Source organism: Haplochromis burtoni, unplaced genomic scaffold (genome assembly GCF_018398535.1).
Source record: "Haplochromis burtoni strain Fernald_Lab_line unplaced genomic scaffold, NCSU_Asbu1 Contig_37, whole genome shotgun sequence".
Lineage (NCBI taxonomy): Eukaryota > Metazoa > Chordata > Actinopteri > Cichliformes > Cichlidae > Haplochromis > Haplochromis burtoni.
The window spans coordinates 1,988,542-2,009,396 of NW_024582398.1; the positions used below are offsets into that span (position 1 = coordinate 1,988,542).

At 39.1% G+C, this 20,855-nt stretch overlaps 1 protein-coding gene across 1 annotated transcript; it reads left to right on the top strand.

The window, feature by feature from the left end:
- The first annotated feature begins 12,090 nt into the window (after positions 1-12,090).
- Positions 12,091-20,760, top strand: LOC102295537 (G-protein coupled receptor 26). The gene is made up of 3 exons (XM_005919533.3): positions 12,091-13,818; positions 14,446-14,559; positions 16,600-20,760. Exons 1-3 carry the CDS (start codon positions 13,151-13,153, stop codon positions 16,826-16,828), a joined length of 1,011 nt encoding a protein of 336 aa, XP_005919595.1. The 5' UTR covers positions 12,091-13,150; the 3' UTR covers positions 16,829-20,760.
- Positions 20,761-20,855: the final 95 nt, after the last annotated feature.

The following is a 20,855-nucleotide window of genomic DNA, read 5'->3' on the forward strand; positions in this document are numbered from 1 at the left end:
AGCTTTTCAGTATTCTCATTAGTGCTTTAAATTACCATGTGTTACCAATGTGTGATTAGTCCCTATAGCACCAGGGATGACACGGCAGAGAAAAGGTCTACTCTATTAAAGGTGACAACACAAGATGTCTGTGATCAGTTTTTGGGGTTGTGACTAATCCTATTTGTAGTCAGGGAACCACTAACGTCCAAAATGTTAACACAGTAAAGCTATTTTTCTATAAGGATGTCAACAGGAGAAATGTTTCCCCTCTCTAATGTATACATAAACTAAATGACGCGTGTTTGGTTTCATACTTGACCCTGTGACTCAGAAAAATTAGGAACTATTTTTCTGTCCACGTTTGCCAATGCAAATAATCAGTTTGCATTATCACTGGAACTCTGCTAAGGGGGGAATACATTTAGTTTTCTGTCAGGCTGTCACTACCATCTAGGAAGGTAGTTGGATGCTTTCATCTGTTAACTAACAAGGTGAGTAAAAAAAAAGGAAAGCTAAAGCAAATTTTTTTTTTTTACCAAAACAACGACCACAGGGAAGACATAAATTTGTTCTTTGCTTGAAAAATGCTTTTTACTCATTATTGCATCAGACTCTATTAATATCTGATACAACATTAGTTTTTGTTCTGAAGAAACAGTATTGTATGTGTTTATTGCCTGTTTACAGGAGTTATAATTTAATATTTTTAATATTACCCACAGAGCCACAGCAACCCCACTGTGGATCTGCAGAAGGACCAGGGAACCTCCTAATTGGAAGGTTGGTGGTTCGATACCTGTCCGCTGCAGTCTGTGTGCCAAATATTCTTGGGGAAGATGGGCAAGAATGTTAGACAGAAAGCACTTGTGTTTTTTTTTTAAAGTGATTGTATGAATGAGGCAAGTTGTATAAACTGTGTTATGTACTCAGAGTAGAAAATTACTATATAAGGGGGGGAAAGTAAATGTAATAAATTTGTTATTATTTATTATTATTATTATTATTATTATTATTATTATTATTATTATTATTATTATTATTATTATTATTATTATTATTATTATTATTATTATTATTATTATTAATTCTTACAATACTTTGGAATGTGTCAGGAATTTTTTTTAAATTAGACTAGAAGAAACATAACAATTTATACAACATGCATATCTCCAAGTCTGCAAAAATGAATGCCATTATAAATTCGAATGTTTAAAATATTGACAATCATATTGGCAAAAACCAAAAATTAAGGCAATTTCTGTACATTTTATTTTGTTTTAGTTAGTTTTATAAGTACAAAATGCTAGTTTTTTTACTTATTAGTTTCTTTTGTTGTAAAGCCTAAAAAAAGTTGTTTTTAAAAAAAAATCTGTTTTACCTTTTTCATTTTCTGAGGTGATTTTGTGCACTTATTTACCACACGAATCACTTGTTAAACATGTACGAATTCTATGGTAGTCCTGCTGTTGTATTTCTAATAATAAAGATCATTCTTTTTCACTACTACAGCCCGTGGTAGTAACATTGAAAGTCCCTTTAATGAGTGATTTGTTAGACCAGGTATAACAGCAGATATTTTCAGCTCTATCCAAACAGTAAATATCCCTTTCATGTTCCTCCAACATGGCATTCACAATCTGAAACAAGGGTACAATTGTGGTTGTCACCAAACAATGACATTTTTTTCTTTCTTTTACTCCCTAAATTCCCCATATCATCTCTACACTGATGCGCAATTTGTCTGTCATGAAGTCCGGGTCATCGGCCCACTCTGGGCCTATTTCCACTGACAACACTGTTATTAGTGGTAAGCTGAGCCAGTGGCCAATGAATCTGCTTACTGTTCACAAGGCCGGGGCTCTTTTCAGCGATTAATTTGATAAATGTATTAATTATGAATCTGGATGACAGTACAATCAGATTGTCAGACTTCCAGACTTGGCCTTTGTGATAATTTGGCTTTGAGATTGGGGCTCCTCGGGTTTCAGGAGCTATCATCCCCAGAGCTCAGCCTCTTATCAGCGCCTGACCCATTCACTCAGTAATTTCCTGTGTGTTGTAATTAAATGGGGGCTTTCTGATTGCAAGTGACTCTCTTTAAGAGGTCCTTCTTGGGTTTCAGGTGGATGGGATGTTCTGTGGACTGGCTGTCTCCTTCGCCCTCTGCAGGACTCAGTAGGCACTAAAATTGCCCAACGTATACAGACGTGTGTACACTTGTTGGCTGTTGTATAAGACGCTGTTTGTCTGGTTATATATAGAGTATATAAACTGCTTCGTAACATCACAGTCTAAATACCACAAACTCCAACCACTACTCTCATATTGACTTTGCTTTGTGAAACCTGACTTATGGTATAGTTACTGGTGTGCTGGGATCTTATGTCTACTGCTACAAAGTTTAGGAAGTCCTCTGCTGGTTGATGACAGTAGACTACGGAGGTCCAAGTGGAGATAGATTCTACCAGTCTGTCTCCAGTTGGATACTGTTACAGAACTGGACGATCAGCATCCTGAGCTAAGGCGGGGCCTGAAGCAGCAGCCTGTCAGTCTAGCCTGAGTTTTTTCAGTGAAACACTTCTTCCTGCTGTATAATTTCTATACTTGTAATTAAAATAATAATAAGATAAATGGGATGATAAATGCCATTTTAACATTTATGTTTTAAAGTCAAAGCCTAATAATGTATATGACAAATACTTTTGCCCATAAACTGTGGCAAAAGGGCTATTTTTGACCATATCCGAGTTGAATTTGGCTTGTAAAAATTGAACTTCATCAGTGGCGGGGAACACTAACTAGAGAAAGAAGACCAACAACACCACCCAGGGATTTGTACTCTAGAAAATATGAATATAATAAACCTTAATTAAATTACCAGTTGGTAGTAAAAGCACACAGATTCAGCATGGCAGATTCTTTCCTGCAACAAAAGAAGGAAACTTAAAATTCCCTAAAACAATAGAAATAGATCAAATGTAAAAATAGGATTAAAATATTACCCTGAATATCATTTTTTCAAGAACTTGAGTCTGTGGAAATATCCACATTGTTTATGTTTGAAAGTCTCACGATACACATTAAATTTTAATAATGAGCCATCTTGAGTCCCCTATAGTAAAACACCTTCTTCTTTTGGTGACAGAAGGTCTCCCTGCTTCCCCCTTTTCACATTTTCCTTTTTGTTTCACCGAGGCTTACAGCTAAAAACCTTTTTCTTCTTTTTTTCTTTTTTCATGTGACCAGGGAGCATCATTAATATAGAGAATGGAGCCATTATGGAGGTTGTGGCTCCCTGGGTAGCACTGGGGAAGAGGTGGGACAATGGCTCCTCAGCATTAATGGCTCCTGTGTGCGCCTGCTATTAATCTCAACAAGGACTGAAGTGGCGTTACAGCAGCTGCAGAAGCAGGACAACGCTCCCAAACCAGTGCTGAGATTAAATGGATAGTCTTGGGTCCTTTACTCTGACCTCTGACATCACCATAGCCGCAATTTACATTTGCTTAACATTACTTTGTGAATAAAATCAAGAATATTGCTATGCCTGAAATCCAGTTTTAGCACAAGCATCTTGGCATTTTGGACTGCCTCAAAAATATGCTTTGGCTGGAAGCCATTTTTATGGGACGCATCCTGTTTAGCTTCTGAGATGTCAAATAATTCATGTAACCATGACAAGCTGGGCAAGCAATTTAGAGATTATGTTCAAGGAGTCAGGTACTTTAGCAGAAGGAATATGACAAAGTGGGTAAAAACAGCACTGACCTTGCTTTGCCACAAGGAGGACCCACTGATTAAATTTTGCTGCAGTCTCATTCATTCCAACAGTTCGAAAAACCCTTGGAGACTGCTTGTAATACTGCAGAGTTTCACTAGATGGCAGGAATACATGAGCTAACGAGCGAGATCCTGGCAATTAACTTCCAAGGCAATCTCTTTCAGAAGCAAACCACCTGAACAAACAGGACAGGCACACCTTTTGCTTTGTAGTTTAACAGCAGTGATCACTGAGCTATGAAGAAGGTTTCTCTGTAGCATTTTAATTAAATGATAATTAAATGGTCCGGTGCTAAATCCAAGCTACCAGGCTAGATCACATTCCTTCATAAACTTAATTAAGCTTGTCCTTCAGAAATCTGATCAGGTTTCCATCTGCACAGCAGCATATGTGTTAAAGAAAGGCTGGTAAGTTAATGAGACATTAATGGTTATATCACTGTATGAGCTGCATGCTTTAAAGGAGACACCAGAAGTTAATTGAAGTCTCGTCAAGCTTGATAAGGTGCCTCAATGCAAACGGAGGGTGGTGGGTACAGACACACATTCATGTAAACATGCTTATATGAGATTGTTTTTTTAGCTGATATCTGCTGTCATCCCCTTGTTCTCATGTATTCATGTGCTGGCTAGCTTAAGCTGGAAATAAAAGAATAATTATGCATTAGCGTTTCTAATTAGGGCTTCTCTCAACGGTGAATGGACCACTGATGAAATTTTGGGGGGACTTATTAAATTACTGTGAAATCAAATTAGAAAGGCAAATTAATCCTCGCAATGAATTAGATCAGTGAATGAGAAAATTGACTTTTCAACACAAAGCAGGGATGAGAAGGTGGGATTGGTATAAAGCACAAGAAGGACTGCAAGCAGCCGAGTTCAGATTACTATCAAGGAGGCATGGCAACAGCTCTTATTTCACTGACCACGCAAGTAGCTTATTTACATTTAGGTGGGAGCAGAGAATCCACAACAAATCCAGGGGAACGAGAAACTGATTCGTCTTTTAATCTGGGGCTACTCCAGAGCACTTCGATTTATTCTCTCACACATAAGTGCATATGTGACATTGACTCTAGACATGCTCTTGCATACCATCACTTTGCTGGTATTTTCACAGTGACCTCAGAGTAAACCTCATCCAGGTAATATATTATTTTTGACTTATAGAACTGTTGTTTTAGTATGTTAAATATGAGGATGTATATACTTAATATACACTCACCAGCTACTTTGTTAAATGCACCTTTTGAATTGCTTGTTAACTCACATATCTAATCAACCAATCACATGGCAGAAACTCAAGTCAGCAACTCATTCTGCAGGTAGATATAGTCAAGACAACTTGATGTTCAATCTGAAGAATGAAGAAGAAAAGTGATTTAGAAAGTGTTGAACATTGCATGGATGTTGGTGCCAGATGGGCTGGTCAGAGTATTTCAGAAGCTGCTGACCAATTAGGAGTCTCCTGAACAGCCATCTCTAGGGTTTAAGAGGAGAGTGAAAAAAGAGAAAATATCCAGTGAAGAGTAGTTCTCTGGGGAAAATGCCTTGTTGATGGTAAAGCACAGAAGAAAATGCCAGGCTGCTTGGAGTAGACAAAAGGTGACTCAAATAACCGCTCGTTACACCAAGGTATGCAGAACAATGGACAGCATGTTGAACCTTCAAGCAGATGTTAAATCCTGAATTCAACTCTTCTCCTTGCATACAAGGCCCATTAAGCCCAGTCTTATCTTAAAGACCTGTCCTGTCTTCCCCCCATTACCTCCAACTGGTCATGACAGATGACTGCCCCTTCCTTGAGCCTGGCTCTGCCAAAGGTTGCCAAGCGTTTGCTCATAGGGGCTTGTCTCGCTGTTGTAGGGTTTTACCTTTGTCTTGACTTTCTTACAACACATTTACAAAAAAATATTCAACTTTTCCTTTAAGTGTCATCTGATGTTTTAACATGATCTGTCAAATTCAACTTTTTCAGGGAGCATAGAAAGGTTGAGGGAAAGGCTGCGTAATCATTATTTGCTGTGTTATCACAAATAGTATCAATAAATTATCTCTAAATTATCTTCTTTATCTTTTTCTTTCATTTTTCCTGTCTTGGTTATCATTGTTATTTTTGTTACATCTCAGAGTTTTTCAACATTTTGTTTTTCGACTTCAGTAATTAACAGAACCAAATGGCTCCTGGATCATTGTCATCACAGGAGTAGATTATTTGTACTTTTTATGGCTGCCTTTACTGTCAGTGAAGCAGGTTTCACCTACAGTTTGATGGCGGGATAACACCCGCACTTAAAATAACAAATCTGGCACACTGCGTTAACTGTTGCTATTAACAGCATAAATTTCATGATTTGATATCAAAGGAAGATAAATATACAGCAGAGGTATTAGATTCAGGTTTTATTTGGGTCACAAGGTTCAGCCTCTGTCTCGATGGCTCACAGGGAGAACTGATTACCCGTCAGACATGCTCTGTAATTCTTAAGCCCTGCATTAAGGTGACTGACTCTTATCAAATTGTTGGTAGTAATAGACTATCTGGGTCCACAGGAAAAAGAGGATTGCTTTCTATTTTATGTATCTGAATGAAAAACTGATTTAAATGCTGTCAAGGGGAAAGGGTTCAGATCACAGTCCAACATGGGGGAGGAATCTAATCAAGTCCAAGTGAACTGCATTATGAAAAAATACAGGCCGCTAAAGTGCACCACAATAAAAGCTCTCATGCTCCAGAAACACTAGACAAAACATATTTCTCCCATCAGTGCTCATCTAGATACTTCCAGATAAAAAAACAAAACAAACTCTGCATCACATCCTGACACTTCGTGTTCTGCCAGAGAATTGCTAATAACGAGATCAATACACCGCAAATTGTGTTTGCTTTCTCTCTTTGATGTACCACAGGCTTCGAGGAACGGCTGACAGTGTCGCTGTGAACTCGTCTGTGAAATCAAGAGATGAAAGACGGATGTATTTGACTTGATAAATGACCTAAATTTACAAGAGTGAAAGTGTCTTTTATTCTTATTTATTCTTAAGCCTATCCAGCTGATATAAAGCTCCCTTGGATTTTTTTTTTCTTTCTCCTTTGTCAACACTGGAAAAAATACAGCTCATTCCAGCTCCGTCCTGTAAGGTTCAACAGTTTTAGATAATTATGCTATAAAACTGACACCATCCTACAAAATCTGGGCAGCAAATGTTTGCATAAAACTGTCCCGCTAAAGATAATTATTGCACTCCATTGTTTTAGAGTACAAATATCAAGCAGGAGGCTGAAAGCAATTTGTCTGCACCTATAATAAAACACTGTCAAGCTGGAATGCTTTGTGCTTGTGTCTGTAGGAGTTGGCCAGCCTTGAACACACACAGCCAGCGCCTTCCAGGATCCATAATGAAAACAAGCTTGTACTAGCGTCTGTATTAACTGTGCACTGATTATACATTTCTGGTGGTGAGATCAGAATGGGTGCTGGGTTTTCTCTGCCTTGCCATATGTGGAAAGACAAGTCTCAGATACTACAGGAGGATCGGTATGGTGAGCAGCTCAGCAGGGCATACAGATGGAGGACATGAACAAAAGCTTCTTATGAGGGAGGCTTTTTTAAATTCATGTGCAGCACTCAGTATTTTCTGTGATTACATTATTCTATTATTGTGACCGATGCATAATGCCCACAAGCATCAGCCGCATTTAATGTAGCTGATCGAGTTGGAATTCATTTCAAGTACTTCTGGATGTTGGTGCATCAATAATAAAATTAGAATTCGATATCTTTTAAAAGTCTTTGAATGCAGTTCAGTGGCGTACAACATTTTCAGGAAACCGATGACAGGAAAAGAACTGAAAGATTGTCCAAAATTTATGTAATTATGAAGTAGAAATGCAGCCGCTGATTGGTTCATGTTTTAAAAAATGTAAAGTGTCCAGTATATAAGTGAAAAACTACCTCAATACATTTAAATAAGATCAAGAGCCTATTTAGAACTTTTACTGTACTGTGGGCCATATTGTGATACAGAGAATGGTCTCAAAGAGAGAAAATATACATTGAGCAGCAGTTCTCCAGGCAAAAATGTCTTACTGGTGTCAAAGGTCAGAGGAGAAAGGCCAGACTTCTTGAAGCTCATTATGCAGAAGAGCATCTTTGAATGCTGAATATGTTGAACTTTGAAGCAGATGGACTACAACAGCAGAAGACCACACCAGGTGCAACTTTTATCAGCTAAGAGCAAGAAACTGAAGTTTGGAAAAACAGTGTTTGATTTGTCACAAACAACATGAAAGCATCGAGTCTCAGTTGTTCAGGCTTGTGGGAAAACTTTCCTAGCACAGTTTGGCTCCTTAGAAAAACTCGATAATAACACAAAGAATGTCTTAAAGCTCAGATCATTTCAAGAAATTTTCTTGAACATGACTCATTAAATAGTTTCCACACTCACTAATTTCAATCCAGTAAAGCACCTTTGGGATGGATGGGCAGCAAATCTGCAGCAACTGTGTGATGCTATGTCAATATGGACCAAAGTCTCTGAGGAGTGTTTCCAGTACATTGGATAATCAATGCCGTACTGGTATATTTCTATTTCTAATCAGTACTCACTTTATGGTTACTAGACAACGACTCACACTGACTTTGGTACTCACCTGACTCTCCATACATCATCATGAAGTACAATGGGGCCAAGTTATGAAAACAAATTTACCTTTTATTGGTGTAAATGTCCTTTACCTGTGTAAATGCACTTTTTACTTTTTTTATACGCCAGAATTTAGTCATTTGCAACAAATTATTATGTGGAGCTCTTGCCTATGTGTTGCACATCTCTGGGGGTTTTGGGACTCCACTTTGAGAACCAGTAATATCTGCTTCAAGGCAGTAATGCCAGTAATAGGTTTCAGAAACTCTACCAGCTTCACTCAGTAATTCTCTGCTGCTTCAGGTAACTGCTTTGTGTTTTAACATATGTACAAGCTTTATTAGATATCAGAGTGGTATGCATTGGTGATGACTAAGTCAGAAGTGACAGGAAACTGGCCTCTCTCAGCGTTATAGCTAGCTGTGTAAACACCTTCCTTTTCTCCTTACTTGTAAAGTGGCACTTCACGATGTTTATATAAAGCTTCTTGTATGAGTGAGCATCCCTACCGTCTTCACCGTGAGACCTTTATGAGCCATAAGGCTGCTGTTCTACAGCTTGCATGTACTCTTCTGAGTTACATAACTCAAGTCTTACTTTTACAAGTTTTCCAGTTGTCATATTTGCAGCACAACTTCTTCTCGGCTCAGAAATCCTGCATCATTTTTCTTGGGAAGGTTGGAAATATAACTGACATGTTTATATTCACATGAGTCAGGAAAACCTAGAAGCTAAAGCACAGCCTATATCAACTGTGGGTTTTAAATATATACCAGCCTGCCAATCAGAGGGAAGTCAAGGGTGGAATTGGAACTGGCAGCAAATTCAAATTCACACTGTCACAGCATAAAGGAGGAGTGCCGCAGGCTCTCTCTCAACCTACTGTCTCTCACAGTCAAGTCCTGCACTTGTTAAATCTTTTGACAAGAGGTATTATCTTCAAAGTGAAGATCTGCAGACTTGAGATTTTTTCTCAGCCACAGTAAACCCGAAGGATTCCCTTACAAAACAGAGATTTTAAGTAATAAAACCCCTAAGTTACACACTATGGGGCACTGTGATAGATTAGTAATTACAAAAGCTGTAATATTAAAAAAATTAAGAACATATCAATATTCTCAATAATAATAATTATTCATATAATGCAGTGTGTGTCCCCAAACCTCCTCCTGACATTTCAGCTGACTCTAGGTGCCTTATCACTGTCTATTAAGTGTAAGTGTTCCTTTTTGTGCCTTTCTGTAAAGTGATGGATATACACTCTCTCCATCTCCTGACAAAATGTTCGTGAAATTCATTTAACAGAAAAAAAGATGAATGACCTGAAGATGAATCCTATTTGTTCTTGTTCCAGTCGGTAATAGAAATAAATAATATAGTTGGTTGGTTTGGTCCAGGTCTTGTGCCACCAAGCAAAGACTCACTTACTGGGAGAAATACACTGGCTGGCCAATTTGTTAGGTACACCTGCTCACTTGCTCAAATTAGTAGCAAATTAGTGCATTTAGGTATGTAGAAACAAATGTTATAGATGAATTTGATTGTTTAATTATCTGTAGAGATCATGATAGTGTTTATTCTTGATTGTTGTTTTTGTTCAAATGATCTTAGACTGTATCAGAAACCTTCCAGGTCTTAAAAGTGAAGTCTGTTTGGAAATGTCTTAGATCTGCACTCTTTGCAATACTCAGCAGGGGGTAAATTCTCCTAGATGCAGCTGGATAGAAGCCTCTTATTGACGCCTGATCCATGCCTTCAGTAAAAAGTTTCCTGATGAAGCCTTAATTGCTAATTTCAAGTTTTACTTAGTAAAGCACGTATTTTATTTTGGAACTTATGGTCCCTATCAATGTCCCGAAGAATGAGTGGGGTATGTTGACAAAGAGCGTTTATACACTCAGTTAGCACTTTATTAGGGATACCGTGCTAAAACTGTTTTGAGCCTACTTTTGCCTTCAGAACTGCTTCAGTTGTTTGTGGCTTTGATTCAACAATTAGGTGCCAAGAAAATATCTCCCACACCATTACACCACAACCAGCCTTTACCTGAATAAAATGTCACTGCATAAATCAAAACACCTCATCGGGTCATGATTTTGAAATCATCTGTTGTTCAGTTTTGGTGAGTGGGAGTTGTAGCCTGTTCTTAGCTGACAGGATTGGCACATGCTATATTCTTCTGTTGCTCTAGCCAATCTGGTTCAAGGTTCAATGTGTTCATTTTATATGAGATGGTTTTGCATTAAGATCCCAGTAGATGAACAGTTTCTCAAATACTCCACCAATACTAACAACCATGCCACACTGAAAGAGTCTTAAAACACCTTTCTTCCTCATTCTAATGCTTGACTTGAACTTGGACAGCAGGTCATCTTGACCGTATCTACATGCCTGAATACATTAAGTTGCTGCCATGTGACTGGCTGATTAAATATTTGCATTAACAAGGAGTTGAAGAAGGTGTACCCAATGAAGTGACCAGTCAATGTGTACATCTTGAAGCCCTAAACCTAAATTTTATTATTAATCAAGTTAGGCTATTAGTCAACAAAAATGAGAATTTATCCCAAAGGAAATAAGTCCAATTAAGCCCAGAAATCAAGACCCATCAATGTTTGTGTAAAGATGTGTAGATTTGGTGTTTTTGCACATGGGACTGGACCATTTTGAATGATCAGTACTATTTGTTGCATTACACAAATATAATGTTGGTTGTGGGTAGACACAAACTTGAGACAACATATTGAATTATGTGTCATTCTTTAGCATTGTTTGATGAGTCAGTAAATGACCTCCATAATGTTAGTTTGTGTAATTCTTAATAAACCACAGTCGATAAGATTTGTGGGAACTAGGCATTATTTAATTGACACAACAGGAGCTGTGTACAGTGTTTTTATTCTGGGTAATGTGAATGTTCTAAATAGTAAATCCTAATTAAAAAAATCTGCATTTTAAAGAAAATTTTCCTGGTGGAACTATAAGTAGTATCCCCTTGTCTGTGGATATTATTCATCCATGTCCTTCTGTCCCTTCTAAGCCATATTTTTAGAGCACTTTCCTTAGAGACATTATTGTCTCTGGACCTGACATTTAATTATGAAAAGAATAATTAAAATGATGCATACAAAAAGCTGCACTTGTGCCTGAGATCAACTGGTGGCTCTGTGCTGATAAGTCCCTTTAAGTGACAAGAAAAAAGCCGCAGAAGCAGTTGCTTGACAGTATGCAAGTGTCCGCTCCTGCAAAAGCTGATTGTCCCATCACATGTACAACATGCTGATAATGCATCCATCACAGCCAAAGCCTCATGGGGTCCAAGATGGAGCTCCATTTCTGCCTAATCATACGCAGCAGCTGCCAGGGTTGTCCACCCCTGCAGCCACCTTCTCTTTGCATCAAGAACAAACACCACCCCTATACTCCACTACCTCATAGTATACGACTTTAATGAGGCTCACTTTCAACACAAATCCTCCTCTTTTCCTCCTGTTTCTGTTCACGTTTAGCCAAAGAAAGAGGACATGGTAGACTGCATTTATTACATCCTCACACTCAAATATCACGTATGTGTGTGTGCACGGTAACAATAACTCCTTCCACCCACACACTACCCCCTCCCGTCCCCCTCCCCTTCTGAAAACCACAACCACCACCTCACATACACTGCTCCAGCGCCTTCAGTGGCTCACGTGCCACAGCACACTCCGCTGAATCCCACGCTTCAGAGGAAAAATTCTCCCCACACTGAAGTCCAGAGGGGCAGCAGAGTGTGGGGGTGTTATCCAGCTTTCAGGGAAATAGAGGATTTTGCTCTTTATCAATGTGATGATGCAGACTTAATTAGTAAAGATGAAGAAGCAGTACTGCTGGCAATCGTGATTTGGAAGAATGAGATCAGAATCAGGCACGAGAACTCATGTTAATCTCTGTTTTATTAATGAGTTTGACAGGTTTAAGGATTTTAGGTGATTTGGTGAAATGTCAGATTCGTGCCTCTTAATTGTGTACCTTATATGCTCTTTAGTGTAGTATTTATATTCTTCTTTCACCTTGATTATGCTGTCTATCTTGTATTTATTGTCAAGATAATTCCAACTCCCTTTTTACAAAAGTCCTGAAGGAGAGTTTAAAATGGAAAAAAGCCGTTTTGCGAGTTTAACATTTACAATAGTCCAAAATAATAATATTTTTTTAATTTTGAAAAAAACAAACAAACAAAACAAGCACGCTTATTTTGACCATATCTGCCATTTTCCGTTAAATGAGCTTAATAATTTCTCATTTTAGCTGTAACTAATGCTGTTTTTTTCTCTTACTTTTACCCAGAAGAGGAGAGAGGAGAGAGATCAAGTAGCCCACACACTGTGCAGTGTGTGCGGAGGGGTGATGCCTCGGGAGCGCATCACAGGACACAAAACCCCACTGCAAGACGCAGTGCCAGAAGAGAGCAGCTTTGGCAAGAGAGCTTGTTTTCTGTAGATTAGAGTGGGGAGAAAGAAGGAAGTTTAGTCCGTTAAAAAACTAACAAACATAGGTTTTCTATCATGTCGGAATCCTCCTGAATATCTTTGCCGAAGAAGAAACAATGTAGTTGAAAGAAAAGGGAATCTCCACCGGTGAAGAGATCCGGGGATGCATGGACACGGTTACGGGTGATTAGTGTAATTTTGCAGCTGCAAAATAAAGACTGGATATGCGCAGAAAAACTGGAGAGAAGTGAGTTTCGGGTGTCCACAGGATGGACACTGTGGAGGTAATTCTCTCGGTGCTGGTGGTTGTGATTATTATAGTGTCGCTGCTGTCCAACGTCCTGGTGCTGATTTGCTTTTTGTATAACCCGGAGATCCGCAAGCAAGTCCCCGGTCTGTTCAACCTCAACCTCACCTTCTGCAACTTGTTGCTCACCGTCTCCAACATGCCGCTCACTTTGGTAGGACTTGTCAGTAAAGCTCAACCGGGGGGAGATGGCTTCTGCCAGATCGTGGGCTTCTTGGAGACTTTTCTGTCCACGAACTCGATGCTGAGCATGGCAGCTCTGAGCATCGACAGGTGGATCGCGGTGGTGTTCCCCCTGAGGTACCACTCCAAAATGCGCCACAAAGACGCGGCTTTTGTGCTCGCGTACACGTGGGCGCACTCCATGTCCTTCTCCACGGTGGCCGCCTGTCTCTCCTGGGTTGGATACCACCGGCTTTACGCATCCTGCACCCTGTCCAACCCCAGAGCGAGCAATCGGACACAGTTTGTCGTCTTCACCATCTTTTTCCACTCTTTCACCTTTCTTCTATCTTTCATAGTATTATGTGTCACATACCTCAAAGTACTTAAAGTAGCAAGGTTTCACTGTAAGAGGATCGACGTTATTACAATGCAAACTTTGGTGCTTCTAGTGGATATACACCCCAGGTGAGCTACTTTAAGTTATCAATCCTGCAACTATAACGTTATATGGTATAGCAATCTGGTACCTTTATATTTGTAAAGCTTGAAAAGTATTTAAAAATGAGTTAAAAGGAAGGGTTTAGCCTCTTTTATTCTCCTATCTAAAACAGCGAATCTCACATATGAATTGAGTCCTCGCTCAAAATCTAATATAACTGAAATGTCATCTGGGGTGATTGCTTTATTCTGTCTCTGTGCAGAATAGCTCCCATGGAAATACTATACAATCTCTGAGTGTGTGTGTGTGGTTGAATAGCCTACTGCAGATTATAAATCCTGTTATTACTCACACAGATGACCTCTATTTCATAAAAAAAAAAAAAAAATCTCCAAAGCAATGTTTCACCATGGCATCACAGCTGTGGTGCACTCAGGTATCACACAAAGCCATACAGGCACAGAGAAAATGATTAAACTGGAATTCTTAAAAGGGAGATCCCCACTTTGAGCCTTTAATTTGACCCAGTTGATTTACCTGAACTCACCCTATACTGGATCTCCCCATGCTTTACCCCTACATGACACCCACTCCCTGTTGTCTCATATTAACCCACTTTGCGGGCATCCCTCTTTATGTGGTTGTGCTTGTAGTGTCCGTCAGCGTTGTCTGGAGGAGCAGAAGAGACGACGACAGAGAGCAACAAGGAAGATCAGCACCTTTATCGGCACCTTCATGCTCTGCTTCGCTCCCTATGTGATCACGAGGTGAGTAGTAGAGAGACTGGGTGACCAGAGGGAATCCATGCTGGACCACCATGCAGAGTATGCAACCCTTGGATACCTCCTTGCACTCCAGTCACAGATACCCATATCCCTCCCCTCCTGCTTCCTTTCTCTCTCCCCTCCGCTTCCTCCTCACACTGGCCAGAGCTGGAAGATGAGATTGGCTGACCTTGTGATAAGTAATATGCCTCTGCTCTGCTGTTGCTGCTGCTGCATTAGCACTTTTTCTCTTCGAGTTCGCGGGGTGCATATCAGTTTGTCAGGTAGAATCCACTCACATCAATCACTAAACAAAGACAGGATACCAAATAAGGCCTGTAGTGAGTGAGACACATAAGTCATCGGCTTGCTGTCATGTGAGACATTTACTTTAATACAGTCAGACCCACAAGCATTTGGACAATGAGAACCCACCACCACAACAGAATTTAAATCAAACAATCAAGATTGTTGTGATTGAAGTGCAGAATTTCAGCTTTAGATTAAGAGCTTTGACAAAAGAATCTTGATGCATAGACCTGCTGCACTGTAAAGGGGTTGCTGTAAAATCTACAGCAACTACATGGCAGCTGGATGCCAGTAACTTACTGTAAATAAAACTCACAGTAGAAAAAAATAGAAGTAGACGTGATCTGAGTTAAATACAGTAGGCTTTGGCAGTAACCTGTTCTTCTATGTGGACAACAAGTGCTCCCAATTTATTGTGTTTTCAGTGGATAACAAAGCTTAGCTGCAAAAGTAGGTATGACCTCAAATTACTTTGTCATATCACCTAAGCCATAAGTTCTGGAGAATTTCCTTTCTCCTGGAAAAGCATTTTTGCCCTCCTAACAATTTAACTGTAAATATAATTACAGTAGCCTATGTAATGTTGCATCATGAGATAATATGTGCTGAAAGCTCTTGTGCTAACTCTGTATGTGTGTGTACGATAAACAAAGATTTTGAAAAATGGACTCTGCTTAAAATTGCTTTGGACCACTGCCCACCATTTCCCTAACGTCTTTACTTCTACATAATGGGATGAAACCTACTAGCTGCATCTTCAACCAGTTTCCAAGAGGTTCGGTTTGGGGTATTCATTTCATGTTAAATTTCCCCTGATCCTCTGCTTTGTGGAGTTCTAGCTTCTTCTGTGTTAACTCATGTGAGAAAACACCTTTGCATTTGTGTGGCGCTGTGACCAACATTCACTCGTTCTGTGGAGTGTGCGTGAACAAATGACAGGGATGGCTAGTAGCCCATATAAGGCCTGTGGTAATACGCTGACAGAGCTCTATTTTGGATGGCCTAATCATACAGAGTGCAAATGTAGACAATCAGCGGTTTTATACAGCTTTATGATGGTTTAATAACTTACACTTCACACAAATGTGTCTAAAAGCAAAAACAAGTTGGGAGTGCCATGAACTGCTTTGAGATGCAGACCTCACAAGACTGTAAAGCTTATTAAGAGCTGCTTTAAAGTAAACATTTATAGCATATTATACACTAATGAGTTGGTGTTTTTTTTTTTACCAGACTGGAAGAATTCACTGTCTGACATTTTCTGCTCAGTCTTCAGTCTAATGTGGTTGTCAGCTACAATCAAACTTTGTTCACAGACACTCATTACTGCTTATCTGTTTTACTCTTCTTTTGTCTTTTCTGGCTTTAAATATTGCTGACTGCAAATTAGAAATGAAATCTAATATAGCCCCACACTGTAAATCCACATTCACGACAGAAAGGCGGGGAAATCTTGTACTGTCCTTTGACAGCTACCTACTTTTTTTCTTGTGGGTAGATGAGAAAAATAACTTTATACAAATATGTGTTTAATGGGATTCCTGTATTTATAAAGAAGCAGAACATTTTCGTAAGTAACTCCCTGCTTACTATGGGGGAAAAATAGAACACTGTGTTGCAAATGTATTTCAGTTTCTGCTCAATAAGCTTAAGGCATGCATGTCTTTTCCAGCATGTTGACTTGCCTTTCTACCACGCTCTCTCTCACCACCCTCTGTTTATGCTTCCCTGCAGGATCGTGGAGTTATTTCCAGCGGTGCCTATCAACCCTCACTGGGGAATTGTCTCCAAGTGCTTAGCTTACAGCAAGGCAGCTTGCGACCCATTTGTGTACTCCCTCCTCCGACACCAGTACAAGAAGACATGCACTGACATCATCAACAAGCTGCTGAAGCGCAGCTCCTTGAACGCGTCCGGACGCCAGCACGAGAGCCAGGTGAACAGCATACCCACCGTGGAGTGACCGGCATTGCCCCGATGGGAAGGTTAACCCGACAACTGTCAGGGAAAAAAGAACCTAGTTTAGCGTCGATGAAGAAGTGGAATAAATTTTGGTAGTTCCTGTCCATGTCTGCTTGAATTTGGTCCACAAAAAAAGGAAAGAAAACAGAACAGACAAGGTCAACTCCCTGTACAGGAATACCACTGCGCTTTCATACCGAGTGCCCAGAACAGCAAATCAGTGCAGTGAACTTGCTGTGAGGACAACAAAGAGCAGCAGATTCCATGTCCACCTGGAGAGACAGATGTGCTTACCCAGGATGAATGGCCACCTAAAAGCTTTATTATTTTAGGGTAGCTTACAGTCAGATATGAGATACAGTTTATTATATACAGATTTTGCAGTGTGTCTGTTTGTTTTGACATAACTGTAATATTCATTTTATCTTACAAAAAAGGGGGGAGGGTGGGCTGTATGTCTGTTTTAGTTTGTGCAAAGTGTTTGCAGTAATTTATACATTAATTCTGTATGTAGCACTGAAGACTAGTCTAACCAAAACTTGACAAAGTAGAAGAACAAGTTCCCAAATTGTATTGTAGATGAAAACATACAGCAGACTGTGCACACTGCACAGGATGGCTCAGGTATAGCCCAGTCCGAATTAAGCAAATTCTTTGGGTATTTTTATTTTTCAATACATTATCTGGCTGTATTAGCACCACTGGACGTAAATATGTTTTGTTTTATGTGTACTGGCATCGTTTATGCTTTAGCACCCATTTTAAGGACTTACTTTTCTGTCCAAGCAGAGTTTTAGCAGAAAGAAAAAACCTTCAAACCGACTGCCTTTGCTGTCATGACTGACATGTGGCCCTCAGGTTGTTAAGTCAAGTGAAGCATGATCAACTGTATTTGCCTGGGTTTGTACTCACAGTCACAAGTGACCCGTAGAGACTGCTCGATGCTTTTTCACACATACAGGAAGGAAAATGCACGGGACATGTCTTTTGGCAAAAAGATGAGCTGATTTAATAGAGATGACAGCCACGGACACGAGAAAATAGTAGAGCAAAGCACCTCTGGATGCAGAAATAATCAGTTTGAATGGGTGAAGTAAAAAAAGAAATATCTCTGAACAGCTAAGGCCAACTAAATGTGCAATGGTAATAGTTGAGAGCACCTTTACCACATAATATTATTAAAATCAGTCTGAATTACTGAATATGCTCAAAACAAGGTAAGATAATCCTAGCTAAGCTAAAATAGGATTAATAACTTGGACCGCAAAACTAAATGATCCTAGTCCGTGATTCCTATTAGTCTTTTTTTTTTCTCAGATAACCTGCAGCAGCAGGTTTTCCAACTACTTTGCCAGGAAGTCAGTGACAGGTAAGAGCTAATAGTGATAATAGATAAGTGGGCAGCTAAGCTACTAACGCAGATATTAGATATTGATACTAATGCAAGGACTAATAGAATGACTCAATTGTATTTATAAATATAACATATTGTTGTCTTTGCTGATAAAAAGGTTTTTCTTTTAAATAATCACCTGAAAGCAGTAGAAGGCAGATGAAAATCATCCAGTGTCACTTATATTTGCATAAAGCTTTGGCAAATGATGGTGGAAGGCACCAAGTAGAAATAATTATGACCTTATAAACTTTATTTAAAGGAGACGTGCAACAAACAAGTCTCTAACAACACCAGGCTACCAGCTGGACCCTAACTTTAACCCACCTGTCCCACTAACCCTAAGTTATTTCTTTTTTTTTTCTTGGTAAAGAGATAAAAAAAAATAGTTTTAAGCAATTTAGAATTATTTTGTTGGTTTGGTCCATTAAATCGAAACAAAAACATCCAAAGATACTGTATTTGATTTTATAGAAGACTTTTATAGAAGACAATAGAAAACCAGTTATATTTACTCGTTTACAGTACATTTTAATTTTTTTTGTCATGTGGAAACAAAATGCATTAAACAGTACATCTGACAGTGAGATAGGGAGTGAAAATGCAGTGCCAAAATTACTGATGATGCCCAGTGAGCTAAATATAAGCAGATGTAATTAATTTTCTAAAAGCAGAAAAGAAAACAAAAGAAGTGAAGGCTATTTATGTAGGGTGTAAGGATTCATAATTTTACAAAGGAGAAACAGTTGTCTTGACTATATCATGCATTGTACGACGCTCCAAGACAGCTGATGCCTTAAATTCTATAATATGTTAGTTTTAAGTTTTTCAGACATATAGATATCTAGAACTATATTACTGGAATCAATAATTGCCTTATTCACTTCTGTTCATCAACGTTACTCGAAATCTGCTTCCTTTTTGTTATCCTCTAATTCTGATTTCCTGAAGTTCTCACTTGCCCACATTAAATGTTTCTCATAAATGATGACTAAAACGAAACCTAAACCTAAAACATGTCGACATATTTAGATGAAAGGCAATGTGAAAAGTATTTTTGAGTCTTTTGATATATGTAAATGTAATTTATTGGGATAATTTATTGTATGTCTGAGTTTTACAGAATGTGCTGCTACAAATGCAAATGAAATTTATCCTGTTGTGGATCGGTGGCAATGAGTGGAGTGTAATATACCTCATTTTGTTTATCAGTGACTGACCTGACTGCCTAAAGTGTTTTGTTATGTACCTCCTGATTTATAAAACCATGGCTCGATGCTGCTGCTGCTGCTAAAGATGGCTAAGATGACAAACCCACGATGTTGGCGGTAATGGGATGAATGCTTTTTCCATAATATTTTTTTTTTAATGGAGATTGTAATTGTTATGTTGGTAAAAATGACAAAGATGACTGTTTTAGATTTTAACCATGATGATTAAACTGATGACAACTGTTGTTGATGCGACAACAAAGAAACACTTACTCTCACACTCACACCATCGTAACCCAGCTCACACTTGCACATATAACTTTAGTTCTATTTGACATAATGGATAAGATGAATCCATAAAAAATTGAATATTGTGAAAAAGTCAAAATTTTTTGTGATTTAATTCAAAAAGGTAAAATTCACACAGTGAAATAATTCATGCCTTTTTGTTTTAATGTAGCTTTTTATGGTTTATAACTCACGACAATCAGAAACCCTGTATCTGAAATTACTAGAACATTTCATTTAGTGTTTTGAGTATATTGCTTTTCAGACAGTGTCTTATTCGCTACATGCAACCACAATCACAGGAAAGACTGCAGACTTTGCAGTTGTTCAGATGAAGGTCGTTAACACTCTCCACAAAGCACCGCAGAAGGTCACTGCTAAAAAGGCTGGCTGTTCGCAGAATGCTGTATCAAAGCATATTAATGGAAAGTTGACCGGAATCGAAAAGCGCAGAAGGAAAAAGGTGCACAATCAACAGGGATGACTGCAGCCTTAAGAGGACTGGCGTGCAAGGTTGATTCAAGAACTTGGGGAAGCTTTACAAGGAGTGGGCTGAGGATTGTGTCAGTGCATGAAGAGCTAGACACACAGAGCTCTTGAAAGGAGCTACAACTGATGCATTCCTAATATCAAGCCACACCTGAACCAGAGATGTCTTACCCAGGCTGAGGAGAAAAAGAACTGGACTGTTGCTCAGTCCAAAGTCTTTGAGTTGCTGAAGTTGGTGTCCGTATCTTATCAGGAGCCATATTTCTTTTCCTTTTTTCCCCCCTATTTTTTTTTAACTTCCTGCTTTAGCAATAACAAGCAATGACTATTTGGTTTTTTTAGATTTTGAGAATGCATCTGTGTTGGACAGAAGGGGGAAAAAAGCAAGGGTTTGACGAGATGACTCTCATGTATCTGCGGCAATTCAGACTGTTACCACGAGCAATCAGTCTGAGTCACAGGGATGCCATTTTTTCTGTTCACACCACAATGCAGGTGGTAATGAAACAGCACCAGCTGACAGAGAAGGGCCTGGCTGTAAAACACTGATATCCTGTACACTGATTACCACCCCAGGAGCCAGTGATTATCTACAGGTGGGTGGCACTGACCATCTAATACGGTTTAATGGTGGTTAGCTTCAGCCC

Coding starts and splice junctions, on each gene's coding strand:
- LOC102295537 (XM_005919533.3), top strand. CDS start 13,151: ATGGACACTGTGGAGGTAATTCTCTCGGTGCTGGTGGTTGTGATTATT. Junction 13,819..14,445: donor CTAGTGGATATACACCCCAG/GTGAGCTACTTT, acceptor TTGTGCTTGTAG/TGTCCGTCAGCGTTGTCTGG. Junction 14,560..16,599: donor GCTCCCTATGTGATCACGAG/GTGAGTAGTAGA, acceptor GCTTCCCTGCAG/GATCGTGGAGTTATTTCCAG.